The sequence below is a fragment of the Hydra vulgaris genome, chromosome 02, assembly GCF_038396675.1.
Source record: "Hydra vulgaris chromosome 02, alternate assembly HydraT2T_AEP".
Classification (NCBI taxonomy): Eukaryota; Metazoa; Cnidaria; class Hydrozoa; order Anthoathecata; family Hydridae; genus Hydra; species Hydra vulgaris.
Window position 1 is genome coordinate 52,372,391 of NC_088921.1, and position 14,994 is coordinate 52,387,384.

Below are 14,994 nucleotides of genomic sequence, written 5' to 3' on the forward strand. Positions count from 1 at the left end.
AATTTAAAGCGAATTTCAATAATCGAATGAAGAAAAGTGATTTACTTTAATTACTTTTATTTTTACTATTGTTGATTTATAGCATTGTTTTAATACTTAAATCAATTGTTATTAAATTTTTATTTTGTTTTATTAAAGGCAACAACAACACCACTAGTACGGCATGTTTTTGATACGTTTTTCAAAAACCAAATTGATTTAAAGGGTGTGACTACACAACGTAGGAAGCGCTGTGGAGTCTGTGAGATTTGTCAGCAACCAGATTGTGGAGTTTGTCGTTCTTGTAAAGACATGGTTAAATTTGGAGGAAGTGGCAGATCAAAACAATGTTGTATAAATAGAAGGTAATGTTTTTTTTAAACATTTTTACATTAATCAGTTTTGTGTATTTACTTATATTTGTTTTAAGTTTGTATATTATAATGCAGATGTCCTAATTTGGCAGTTCAAGAAGCTGAAGAGGATGCATTGTGTTCACAAGATGAAGATGAACCAATGCTGGTATTTATACTTATTTAAAAGCTAGATATATATTTCTGTGTGTATGTGTGTGCGTGTGAATGTGTTTATATATATTAATAAACACATTCACACGCTATATTTAACAGGTTAATCCATTGCCTGACCTTCGTATCACTCTAGCTTCTGTATCTAAAGTGATTTCCTGCTTAGACTCTTCTATAGCTGTAGTCTAAACTTACAAAACTATTAAACAAGTGCTTACTAGAGTCTTGTTTTCCAGCCTGCTGGAAAGCAGCATTTGTTATCCCTATTTTCAAAAATTCTGGAGAGCAATCTGACTCATTTCTAACTACCTAACTACCGTCCCATTAGTCTTTTTACCAATGCTTTTATTAACTTGTCGTCTCTGTTTGTTTGTCTGTGAGCATCAAATCTTGCAATCAATTTTTGAGTCACTTCCTGATGATAGATTGTTTTCAAATTTTGCTTACATACTCTTGCTTGATGACAATACAATATTCAATAATTAGTTTTGTAATAAGTTAATTAATTTAGGTAATTTTAAATAAGTTTATTTTTTGTATGGAAAAAAGAATAATAATTTTTGAAATTAGTGCATTGATTGTTTTCATATTTATATGCGCATTTACCATATTTAGATAAGATGTTGACTTGGTAAACGGAATGTCTGTGATTTAAGACCCGCATCTTCCTGAACCTTTTTGTTTTTTTACACAGACATACAGCCATATGTTAATAAAATAAAATAGTAATATCAAAAAAAAAATGATTGCAAAATTTGTGTTTTAACATATAAAAGCATTGGGTTTTAAAAATTTGTTTTTAATTTTACTTTTTATTTTGCTACTATCATAAGCAAGATTTTTGAGTCTTTAATCAACAAACACTTAATCTATTATCTCAAATCTAATAACTTACTTTCTGATCATTAATATGGATTTTTATCTTCTTGTTCTACTGCTGGTTTGTTAACAGTAATAACTGATAAGTTTTATTGTGTATTAGATAGAGGTGGAGAAGCCAAGGCCAACACTCTCAGCATTTCGAAAGCTTTTGATAAAGTTTGGTTTTTGATATGCTAGTCTTCTTCATAAGTTCTCTTTGGGTGTATCAGGTAACATCTTTAAGATTATTGAATTTTTTCTTACTAATTGTAGTATAAAAGTTATCCTCGATGGACAGCACTCTTCTTCATCTTGTTACCTCAGGGGTTCCTCAAGTTATCGCAATAATCTAGATCTTCCTATATTTATGAACAGTAATGTATTTGATGAGTCATCTACCCTTCACCTTTTAGGATTAACTCTTACTTCCGATCTTTTTTGGAGACCATATATCAAATTGATTGCAAAAGTTGTATCTGCTAAGGTTGCATATCTTTATCGTGCTCACCACTTTCTTACTCAGGATTCTATTCTTAATCTCCATAAATCTCAAATCCATCCTTGTATGGAATACTGTTGCCATATCTGGGGTTGATCTTCGAATGATGCCCTTTCGCTTTTAGACAGGGTGCAAAAATGCATTGTAAACATAGACAAGGTGCCAAAATGTATTGTAAACATTGGCTGCAAGAGCAGGTTAGACCTACTCTTGCAGCCAACCTCCAACCATTATCACATCGTCATAATGTTGCTTCTCTTTCTTTTTTCTATAAATACTATAATGGGCACTGCTCTAAAGAGCTAGTGTCTCTGGTGCCATCTACTAAAGTTCATTCTTGTCATTTAACTAAATCTCATCCTTTTACTGTGACTGTTCCTAAGTGCTTCAAAAGTTCCTATTCATTTAGTTTTTTTCCTCAAACATTGGTCCTTTGGAATTCGCTTCCACTTTTTTTCTGATTCATTTTATTTCCAATCTTTTATGTCATCTATTAATCGTTATCTTGCTCTATAAATTTCATCTTTTTTTTTCCAGTAACTTTCAACTCTAATAGTGGTTGCTTGCAGTCTTGTTTGAATTGAAGATGTTGAAAAGAAAAAAAAATTATGTGTGTGTGACCCAGCTCGGTAAATAATTAGAAAAGTGAAAATAATGTTCTTGATGTGTAAATAAAATAGTAGAAAATGTGGAAATAATGTTCCTGGTGAGTAACTTCAAATTTCATTGAAATGAACAGCTAGAGACATTCGCATTTGTGCCAACACCATCAAATGAAAATCTTCTTATTTTTAATGAGGTGTGTGACATTTGTATAAATCTATTTTGGTTATTTGTGTCCCAGCTATTGTAAAAGATGAATTGTATCTTCCTTTCATCACAAAAACTTACTATGTGATGTTGCAAAAATATGCCACTCTGCAGTAATGTTGAAATCTTGTTTATTGTTTATCAAAAATTTTATTGATAAACCAATGAACATAATTGAGTTTGGCATCTGTTATCATACTATCTGTATCATCTGTTTTGTGTTTCAGATGGTCTGATATAACATAGTAACTTGCTTTAGATGGTCTAATATAACATAGTAACTTTGATTATCAAATTTTTCATCTTTTAGAAAATAAAAAAGAAAGGTGAGCAAAGTTTCCTGGCTGCTATTTTAGTGGAAACCTTGCAATGCAACTTGTATTGCAAAACTGTAGTTTTCTGCAAAGTCAAAGAGAACTAAAGCTTGTTTTTCTTTTAAATTAGTTTCTAAATGTTGGAAGTAGGTGGCTTGACTTTTTGATATAAAATGATGTTCTCGTAAGTTGTCTAACTTATCACAAACTAAAATTCATAAAAATTGAATTCACTAATTTAATGAAAATTTTTTCATCAATTAATCATTAATTGATTTTAATCAAAAATATTGCAAACGTAATCAGACAAAACTAGCTTTGCTGCATACAATCTCTATTTTTAATGCTGCAAATCTGTAATTCCTAGAGCTTTTAGTACAATAAGCTTTGCCTTTTCATGACAAAACAAGCTGCATGCAGTTCGTAACCCACAGAAACTTTTCTAATTTCGATATAAATATTTATGTGTATGTACGTGTGTATGTATGTATGTATGTATGTATGTATGTATGTATGTATGTATGTATGTATGTATGTATGTATGTATGTATTTATATAAAACTCGAGTGGTCACAAAACGCAATAATATATAGATAAATATATAATATATAAATAATAAGTAAATATATAAATATTCATTTTGAGTTGCCTAAAAAACAGATATATAAAAAGAAGAAAAAATAGTGTTAAAAGCAGTTGCGATTTGTGATCATAGTACACTTAATATTGTATACTAATATTTTATTGATTTTTAAGAAATCACCAAGTAAAACAGATATATCTCCTCGACACCACCGAAAAGGTCAAGAAAAAAAAGTAAGATTATTTGACTATTTATATTTTTATTATTATTAAGCGTCTTTTTCTTTTGCTTTCAATTTAAATATTTAATCATACATTGAAAATCAACTAGAATTATATCTATTTTTAATTCATTAACTTGAATCGAATATTGTTTGAATTAATATTAATAGTTAAGTATTTTAACAAAATATTATTAACACTATGTTAATGTAGGGTAAACCACCCAGTGGGCGACATTTTTTTAACCTAGTCTTACACAAACATTAATCTCTCACTCATTATTCATAAATTATCAATCTTAAAGTTTTATCTTATGATCGGGTAGTTGCTCTTTATTATACACTTAGAGTGACTGATCTCCCAAAATAAATAAAGGAGTTGACATCTTAAAATTGATAACATCTTAAAATTGATGTTTTTGTTCTCCAGTATTTAACTCTTATAAAATTTTTTAAAAATTAGATACTTCTTTAAACACAAGTACTTAAATGATACGTAGTAAAACAAAAAAGTATGTTTTTTATAATTTACAGTGTAATCTATAAAAAACAGTATATTTTTAAGAAGACATTTAAAAATCTGTTTTTACAGTGTTTTTTACAGCGTAAGATATCAGGGTGGCCACGCCTCCTAAAAAATCCTAAAATGTCCTAATATTTGAAAAACATCCTAAAAAGACCTAATTTCTCCTAAAGTACAGATGATTTTCTCAAATGCTCCTAAATTCTCCTAATTTATATCTCCTGAGTATAATGCATAAACTATTATCAGCCAATCAACAATAAAGTTAATAAAATGGTTCAGACTTGGAGTTAGTACTGTTGTATACTTAGAGAAATTAAGTTACTCAAATGTATATTCAATATTTTTGTTATATTTTAATAATTTAAAAATTTTATTCTATTAAAATTTAAGTTTTTTTTTCTTATTTCTGTCTAAGTTCTGAACATCAAAATTATTTTTATTAAAATTTTATTTTGATTAAGTTGACCTAAAATAATTTGTCCTTTCAGAATAGAAAATGTCAGTCAAATATAAAGCTAAATTTTAAGAGAAGTTAAAAGACAATAATTATAAAAAAATTGTTTAAGTATTATGATATTATATTAGGTATGTTTGATGATTTTTTATTTCCAGATATCTTTCTTTTAACTATTCCTTTTTGCCAAAAGTTTTTTTCTAAAATATAATTTTGTAATACATAAAACTGTAAATCATAAAGTTGAGAAAGTCACCAGCTGTATTCTTAATTTATAAAATAAATTATTCTGCATTATTTAACAATATTTTTTGCAAATTATATTATGAATTTTTTAAATATGACCTAGATGATTGCTGTATGTTTAAAGGTTTTATCTGTTGCAGATCTGGATACAAACACATTGGAAATACATGTTAATGAAAAAAACATGTATTTTTGAATGTTATATGTGCTTGAAGTTTATGTTTGTTGCAGATCTAGATACAAATACAATGAAAATACATAATAATGAATGAAAATATAAACGATGTATGCCTGTGATTGATAAAAGAAATACAAACAGTCATTGAGCTACAAGTTGCGCCAAAGGTGTACACTGTGTACACTTAAATTGTGTTTGTTTAATGGTATAAATTTAACATGGTAACATGGGTAATATTTAACAGCATTTGTTTTGAAAAATTTTTATAACATGCTTTTGCTATTCACAAAATTTAGTTTTTTCACATATTTATTTTATTTATTTATCTATGTATGAATAAATTTAATATATTATGAAAAAATGTTATTAAATTTTTTTATCTGTTTATTATAAAAAATATTGTGTTTTGTTATTTTTTCTAACTTTACACTGCCATAATGTGCCAAAAATGTAAGTGTTTAATACAGGGTACATAAGTTTCAAAGGATTCTTTTTTTATTCTAATTTCTAGCTCTACTTTTTTCTTATTTCTGTCAGTGGCAAATCTGGGAATTAAAACTATTTTAATTCATATTTTTATTTTATTAAGTTAACCTTAATAATTTTTGTATTTTTAGAATAGAAAATGTCAGTCAAATATAAAACTAAATTCCAAGATCATTGGTTAAATGATCTTGGAATTTAGTTATTGGAATTTAATTAAATAACAATAATTATAAACAATAGGTACAAAAATGTCCCAACAATTTGTATTCTGTAAAATGTAAGGTATGTTTGAAAGTTATATCTGTTGCAGGTCTGGGTACAAAAGCGTTGGAAAAACATGCTAATGGTAACAAACATAAATAACGTATGCCTGTCTGTGATAAATATGCATTAAAAACTGTTGTAGAACCACCAGCTAGCCCAAAAGTAGCACTATGTCCACATCAAACTTCTATTGTATTTGTTGCAGAGTCACAGTTAGCTAAGAAAGCAGAGATAATATGGGCAGTTGATGTTGTGCTTTCAAAACATTTTTTTCAATCAAGTGCAAACAAATCTGAATTATTTACTGCAATGTTTATTAATAGTCAAATAGCTAAACAATTTTCTTGTGAAAAAACAAAGTGCACTTATCTGGTGTGCTTTGGAATTGCACCATATTTTAAGGAAATTTTGTGTAAGGCATTATCAGAGCTTGATCAGTTTGTTTGCCAATTTGATGAATCTTATAACCAAGTTGTCAAGAAGAGTCAGGTAAATTTGCATATTAGATATTGGGACTCCTCATTAGAGATGGTAAAAACAAGGTATTTCAACTCTGAATTCTTGGGAAATGCTGCTGCTGTTGATATTATGATAAATTTCCGTAAATGTAGTGGTTTAGAAGAAGATAAAATGCTCCAGGTTTCAATGGATGGTCCAAATGTTAACATGTCTTTCCTCTCTAATTTGAATGCTAAGAGAAGTGAATGTGAACTCAGTCAGTTAGTATCAATTGGATCATGCGGCCTTCACACAATGCACTGTTCATTCAAGAATGGTGCAAATGCTTCAGGATGGAAATTGAACAAATTGTTGTCTTTATTGTATAAGATATTCCATGAGAGCCATTCCCGTCGTACTGATTTCAAAAATCTTAATCAAGCTCAGTCTTCAGACTATGCTCTACAGTTCTGTTGCCATCGTTGGATTGAAAATGAGAAAGTAGCAAAGAGAGCGATGGAAATATGGCCCAAGATTATTGTGATTATTGACTTTTGAAAAAATTTACCGTAAAGCAAGCAGCCTGGTCAATGTAAGCCTGGGCAAAATACTAGTTATGAATACCTTTCTTCATGCTTTAAAGATGTGTTAGTCCCAATAAAGTTACAATTTTTTAAGGAACCTGCAAAATTGTTAAATTCTTTCTTGTTAGTTTTCCAAACCGACAATCCTATGACACCTTTTCTTGTGGAAACACTTGAGAATTTCCTAAGGCTAATTTTATCAAAATTTATCAAAAAAGAAGTTTTGTCTGAAGCATCTACAACTTTTAAATTATTAAAAGTTGATATCAGTGATGTCAAAAATCAAGTGTTGGTTGCAAATATTGATCTTGGGTTTGGAATAAAGTATGAGTTGCAGCAACTAAAATCTAAAAAAAAAGTTACCGATGCACAAATATATAATTTTATAACAGAAGTTCAACAGTTTTTAGTTACAATGTACAAACATATGGTTGGAAAAAGTGCGCTAAACTCATGTTTTGCCAGATACTTATTATGTTTATCACCTTTGTACGTGGTGGAATCTCATGAGATGTGTGAACTTTATTTTGACAAGTTGTTGCTGAAATTAGTTGCTTATAAAAAGGTATCACCTTCAGCTGCTGATCAAGCTAAATTGCAGTATTCACAATTTTGTGAAAGTGAACAAGGAGAAATTTCTTAGGTTCAAAAAAGAAAGTGATAGGTTGGATTCTTTTTTGGTTCAATATACAGATGCTTCAAGATTCAAGGACTTAATGAAAATTAACCAATTGTTACTAATATTGTCTCATGACCAAGCCAAGTAGAGCGTGGACTCAGTATAAACAACCAACTTCTAGATAATAATATGCTAACTGATACTCTTGTTGCACAGAGAATTGTACATGACCACATGTGCAGTGAAAATATAAAATCGTCCCATTTAGCTATGACAACTAAACTTATGGGACATGTTAAGGATGCACGAAAACTTTAGCAGTCAAAAAGAGAAGTCCCTGAAGGCCTTAAAAACTGACCATGATATCAAACTGAAAATTTTTAATAAAGAGATTGCTAGTCATAATGAACATATTCACACCCTTGAAGGTACCATACTCCAGCTCAAATATGATGCGTTGAGTATGCATTGCAAGCGGAAAAGCAGAAGTCATTGATAGAAATCAAGTCAACAATTTTAAAATTTTATGCGCTAAAAAGAGTTGCCTCTGAAAAGCAGGATTTACTTGAAAAAATTACAGCAACAAAAATAGTACTTATTGACAAGAAGGCTGAGATTTAGATTTGGATGTTTGACTTTTTCAATTGTTTTGCTTTTCTTATTTGATTATTTCTTTATATATAAAAAATATTATATAAATATAAATTATAATATAAAATATAAAGTTTAGTTTTTGTAATTGGCTGTGTATTTTAATGATTTTTGAGTATTTATTTTTTGTTACTTAGTCATTAAGTAATCTATTTAGTACAATGTTAAGTTTGATAAATTTATAATGCAAGTATGAAATCGATTTGTTTCAAGTTAATATTTTTGTATGTGTAGAGATGTTAGACTGTTTTAAGTAACAGTGTTTTGGCCCTAATTTTATCTAATTATCTTAGATAGGCATTCTTACAGTTTTTAAATAAAATGAAAATTTTTTAGTGTTACTTTATTTTTGAAATCCTCCTAAAATCTCCTAAGATTTTTATCCTTTTTTTTTCAAATTTCCCGATAAATCTCCTTAAAAACCTTTAAAAATCTCCAAAATTATCCAAAATTATCCTAATTTTTTCAGACAAAAAAAGTGTAGCCACCCTGGATAAAAACTCACAATTTAAACTAAAATAGGAAACATTTTTCTGCTTTATTTTTGTGGTTTTCTTAGCATCACAGTTTAAGTTTTTTTTTTACACCAGCCATTGGTGTGTTTTTCTTCTTTTCTGCAGTTGTCAGTCGTATTTGCTTATAACTGTTTGTTTATAAAGCGATGCTTATGGAGTTAAGACAGGAGGAGGTAAGAAAGTTTTGATTGCGTATATAAAAAAAGGAAATTAAAACATTAAAATGGAGTTTTAGGGCAAGCATTTACATGCTGGAGTTTCAGGGCAAGAATACATGCAACTTAATACAGGGTATGCTGCTTTAATAGAGTTTAAAGGAAATATAAATATTACCTGCTACATGGCTTCATTCCTCCAGATGTCTCATTCACTCTGCAAGGTTCGTTGATTGTCTGCATTTCTTCTTGGCTCATTGATTATCAGCATTTCTTCTTTGTAAACTATTTTTTCCTAGTTGGAAAATGCAATGATTCTAAATGAAAGCATTCAGTGACCGAATCATCATATCCGAATGAACATCCATAAAAGATATGTACCGAAAATAAATGGATTGAATGTTTGTACGGCTATTGATTTTTTTTAAAAAAAAGCTTGAACTATGGTTTGAAATGATGAAAAATAACTTACAACTTTATAGTTGCACTTGCTCCCAGTGATTCTATAAGATTAGTAAGATATCAAGATACTTGAGTAAAAACTGATTATAAAATTAAGTAAGAGAGCATTAAATATACTAAATTTACATCCTAATATCTTGAACTGCATTACCGATATCCTCCTTAATGTATTGGAATCTTAACGTCGTTTTCGAGCAGCTGCTTATTTTAGGAGAAATCATTATTTTACTTTTAATTTAATTTTTTTTTTTTTTGATTCAGAAGAATATAAACACATTATATAATAATAAAAACATTTAGATATTCATTTGAGAACTCCAAAGTTTGGAGTTAATCTCCAAAGAATTGCTTTGTTGCAATATTTAATGATTGTGCAAATAAAACTTTACAAAACATTATTAATTGTCCGAATGGAACTGTAGCAATCATAACATTCAAGAAAGCAATATTTTTTAAAAGTAATATTATACGATAAAGTAATGATGGTAAATTTTTTTTTTTTTTTTTTCGAATACTGGAAAGCATAATAAATATCTTCCGGTCTTTGACAACCCTTCTACCCCTTCTCCCTTATCAGTATTTTGATATTAAAGATTTCTACATTAATTTCACCTATTTCTGTGCCAAGTTGGAAAAGAAAAAGTTACGTTACATTTGTCATGCATTATTTGTGGTTATTTGAAAATAGTTGTGTAAATTATTCCCAAGAGTTAAGGGTATTTGATCTGGGCAGCCAGTTCAAATCTCCTAAATGGGAAATCACTTAACTAAGAAATAGGTGTCTTCAAATCTTCATAGTTCCCCAAGTTGTGTGAGCGGTTTCTCCATCCTGTTGAAATCAAAAATGATCAAGAGCCATTGCAGAAACTTGCAGCAAAAGACAAACAAACTATTTTAGCATCTTCTTGTAATGGTAGCCATTTACAGTAATACCAGCGCTATTGGCATCTTTAAGAAAGTAAGGACCGGTCACTTTTTTACTATGAATGCTGCACCAAACAGTCACTTTGAGGGGATTCAATTCATTTTTTTGCATTACATGTGGATTCAAAAACTATTACAACGAAGGTCTGCTGATACTTAGTTGTGTGTATTAGTGATGTGCCATCAGCAAAGGCCAATTAAAACTAATTATAGAGTTTAATGTATGTATATAAAGGTAATATCTTAATATTAGGTATGCAACTTGCATATATAAGGTGTGTCTATGCACCTAGTTAGTTTGGCTTAATAGTCAATACCGATGCATCGGCCAATGCCGATTAATCAACCCATTAACCAATGCCAATTAATCATGCCATCAACCGATTAATCGGCCAATGGTTTAGCTGATTAATTGGTTGCTGGTTACCAATAGCATAGGCTAGTAGGTTGAATCACTTCTGATGAATAGGTACATGTTAAATATGTAATTTAAATCCTTATTATTATTATAATACCCTTAAATAAATACATTAAACCTATCATTAGCCACAATCAGCATTAGCCGATGGCACATCATTAGTGTGTATCCTTGTTTTGTTGGTGTTTGTGGGTTCTTTTTGATGTTGTTTGCAAGAACAACAATGTTCTTGTTCAAATGAGCACAATGAGGCCAATCACTTCTTGCAACATTTGTAGTGGACCCAGTTTGCACGAGACACTTAACACGAGACAACAGCAAAAACAACAAGGAAATTCCCGTTAGTTTAAAACAACAGATTGAAAATTTGTCAAATAAGCAGTAAAAATAAGTCCTTTTTCTTGAGGTTTGTATTGCTCCATGGCTTGTTGACAACTAATATACTATATATTTATATCATAGTTGTCAATGCACAGTGATACTCTGTGTTTTAACCAAAGCTAAACTCATTTATTTACTTTTAAAATTTTTGTTACAGTGTTATATTGCACTGTTAAGTTATTTTTAAATGACATACTTTATAAATTTACATTTACTTGTTTTTATGTATTTTATAAAAATGTTGTTTTATAATTTGTTTTAATGTAATTGACTTCGTAAAAAAAAGCAAATTATTTATCACTTAAATAATATTTAAATTATGGCCTAAAATTTTTTTATATGGTCTAATATTTTTTTAATATGGCTTATAATTTTTATTTTAGAGTTTTGTAAAGTGGGCATGCGAAGACTTTGTTGAAAGAAAAGGAAAAAAGTTGTACAAATCTGTACAAATCAATAATGAATTGGTGAGTTGAAGATAATGTTGTTTTTTTGCATACTTTTATAGGTCTTAGTAATTTTTGGCATTTTTCCCCATATTTTCAAATTTTTTTTTGCTTATTAACATTGTAAACACACTGTATGTAATAATGCTGTTACTTGTAGTAAGGGTAGTAAGGGTAATACAGTTGGTAATTTTTATTGCTTGCAGTAAAGTTGTCAGTAGTTATAGAGTAATTTAAAAGTTATGTTTAAAACCAGAAAAAGTTTCCTGGTTTTAAACTTAATTTTAAACTTTTATATTTTATTGCTTTATATTGTTTAACATTGTCATTTTTATGACTATTTTAAACAATATAAAGGAATATTTATAACATTGGTAGCTTTATTTAAAACATGAGGATCTGTCTCACTAAATTTAGGCATTTTTTTTTATCTCATTCTCATGCTTTTACCAAAAAAATCTAATTAATTTTTTTCAATCTGAATGATCTGAAAAAGAAGAAACTGAACAAAGAAGGAAACTTGTAGAAACAACTGTCTTGGTATTTAATTTTAGTTTTTAGGTTTTCCTGACTAACCAGAATCAATGGAGGCAACATAAAAGGGACCACATAGTAATACTGAACATTGAATATTCTCCTTACCTTCTTAAAGTTGTTTTTATGAATTCTATATTAGTGCTATGTCTTTGTGAGTCCAGATGGGGATCAAAATGTTTCTGGAGAAGAATAAAGTCAGATGATTTTTATTTAATGGAGTTATTTTACACAACATAAAGCACTTCTGCATAAAACATTTGTTGCATCAAATAAACATTTAAGTTATGCTTCACAAAGTTAATAATTTCAACATCAATGACTATTTGATATCTTGGATTGTCAATCAGCCCATTGTCAACATTAAAAACTAAAGACTTGACACGTCTACGATCATCCCTTTTTTTTCTTTTTTTTTGACATCTTACTTCCAACAAGGCTACAAGCAACCACTATTAGAGTTGAAAGTTACTGGAAAAAAAAAGATGAAGTTCACAGAGGAAGATGACAGATTGACAGATGGCTTAATAGATTGGCATGATGATTAAATAATTGACAGATGGCTTAAAAGATTGCAAGTTTTATGAATCAGGTAAAAAAGATAAAGAAAGCGAATTCCAAAGAACTAATGTTTGAGGAAAAAAGCAAGAGGAATAAGAATTTTTGGAGTACTTAGGAACATTCACACTAAAAGAATGAGACTTAATTGAATGACAATTAGCACTAGAATGAGTTTTAGTGTATGGCACAAGAGACGCTAGCTCTTTAGAGCAGTACCCATTATAGTATTTTTAGATAAGAGAAAGAGGAGCAACATTTTGGCGATGTGATAATGGTTGGCTGCAAGTGCAGGTCTAACAATGTTTACAATGTTTTTGCACCTCGTCTAAAAGAGAAAGAGCATCTTTGGTTCTAATCCTAGAAGATGAAGGGTAGATAACTCATCAAGAACATTACCATTCATAAATATAGGAAGATCTAGATTATTGCAATAATGATTAGCCAAAAAAAATGGAGTTTTACCTCAGTTAAAGTTCACCAGCCACACTGAGAGATAATCTTAAAGATATTACCTGATACAGCATAAGAAGAAAGCTTATGGAAAAGACCAGCATGCCAAACTTTATCAAAGGCTTTAGAAATGTCGAGAGTGATAGTCTTAGCCTCTCTACATCTATCTAATGCACAATAAAACCTATCAATTACACAGGTCTGGGACATAAAAATTGTTTCAAATTTAATAAGTGACTTTTATAGTATTTTCAATGCTGATTTTGGGAAAAATAGTCAAAAAATTCCATCTTGTACAGTTATTTCTTTAAACTGCTTGTCTAGTTTTATATTTTTTCTATATTCTTTAAAAATAGTTCAGCACTCTAGTAAGTTTGAATTTTGGTTTTAAGATCTCCACAAACTGTTATTTAGCCTAAAGTACAAGTTGTTTTATGGATAATGGCTACCAGAGGATGTATAAACATACCAGATTCCTTCTGCTACATTTGTGGTATCTATACCATTAAAAAGAGACAAATAAACTGATTTTGTTGAAAAGGTATATTTTGCCTATTTTGGTATAAAGTTAGGCGATCAAGATAAATCTTGGGCTCCACACAAAGTTTGTTCAATATGTGTTGAAGAACTGAGGCAATGGTTTTAAGGTAAAAACCAGTCCTTACGTTATGGAATACCAATGGTTTGGAGGGAGCCCAAAAATCATAGTGATGACTGTTATTTTTATTCTTGCAAGGTACAAGGTTTCAATTTGAAAACAAAAAGGATATTTCTTACCCTAACATTCAATCAGCCATTCGCCCTATACCTCATGGACCTGGAGTACCAATACTCTCTCCAGATTCTTCGGATGATATTTTAGATAATCATGAGACATTGGCTCAGCAAGGTGATAGTGAAGAAGACAGTGATTGCTATGATCCTGGCACAACCGATCCCGTTCCATTCCCACAATCTGAACTGAATGATTTAGTTAAAGACCTAGGTCTTCCTAAAGACTCGACAGAAGTTTTACGATCTAATTGAAAGATAAAAATATGTTGGCTCCAGTTACATCCTTTTCTTGGTATCGATCAAGGGAAAAGGAACTTGTGTCTTTCTTCTTTCAAGAAGGTGACCTGGTATTTTGCAGTGATGTTCCTGGACTTATGGCGTGTTTTAAAATAGAATATGTTCCTGATGAGTGGAGACTTTATCGATTCATCAAAAAGAAGCCTTAAAGCAGTACTTCTGCACAATGGCAATAAGTATGCTTCTATGGCAGTTGGACACTCGGTGCAATTTGTTAAAGCATTGCCAAAAGAAGAAGAGACTTTCAAATATCTTTGTGGGTAGTTTCCTGGTTTATCCGAGGCAAAGCTAAAGGAAGGAATTCTTTGTCGGACCAGACATAAGAAAACTTATGAGAGATTCTAGTTTTGTGGACAAAATGGAAACAAAAGAAAAGGCAGCATGGACATTCTTTAAATTAGTTGTTACCGGTTTCCTAGGAAACAGCAAAGATCCAAACAACAAGACCATTGTCACAGACATACTCGACAACTTTAAGAAGCTGGGCTGTAACATGAGAATTAAAGTTCATTTTCTCCATTTACATCTTGATTTCTTCCCTGCAAAACTTGGTGATGTAAGTGAAGACCAAGGCAGAAGATTTCACCAAGACATCAAGGAAATGGTAAGAAGATCTCAGAGAAGATCAACATGATAGCGGACTACTGCTGGATGTTGAAGAGAGATGATCCTGAATGAGTCCATAGCAGGAAAAGCAATAAAAGAAGCTTCAACAGAAAGCAAAAACGTTATTATAAGGACTTATAAGCTGAATGAGAAATGTAACCGTTCTTGAAATAGTTTAGAAGATGATTTATACTTAAAATAAAATTCTATATTGTTTGAAATATGTGAAAAA

The 14,994-nt window shown here is 30.0% G+C and overlaps 1 protein-coding gene across 1 annotated transcript in view; it reads left to right on the top strand.

Moving 5' to 3' along the window:
• Positions 1-14,994, top strand: part of LOC100202736 (DNA (cytosine-5)-methyltransferase PliMCI) — a 105,231-nt gene that overhangs the window by 57,921 nt on the left and 32,316 nt on the right. The window contains exons 16-19 of the mRNA XM_065791342.1: positions 139-344; positions 429-501; positions 3,747-3,806; positions 11,478-11,561. Of these exons, the coding sequence (XP_065647414.1) occupies positions 139-344; positions 429-501; positions 3,747-3,806; positions 11,478-11,561 (423 nt within the window). The remainder of the gene's footprint in view (positions 1-138; positions 345-428; positions 502-3,746; positions 3,807-11,477; positions 11,562-14,994) is intronic.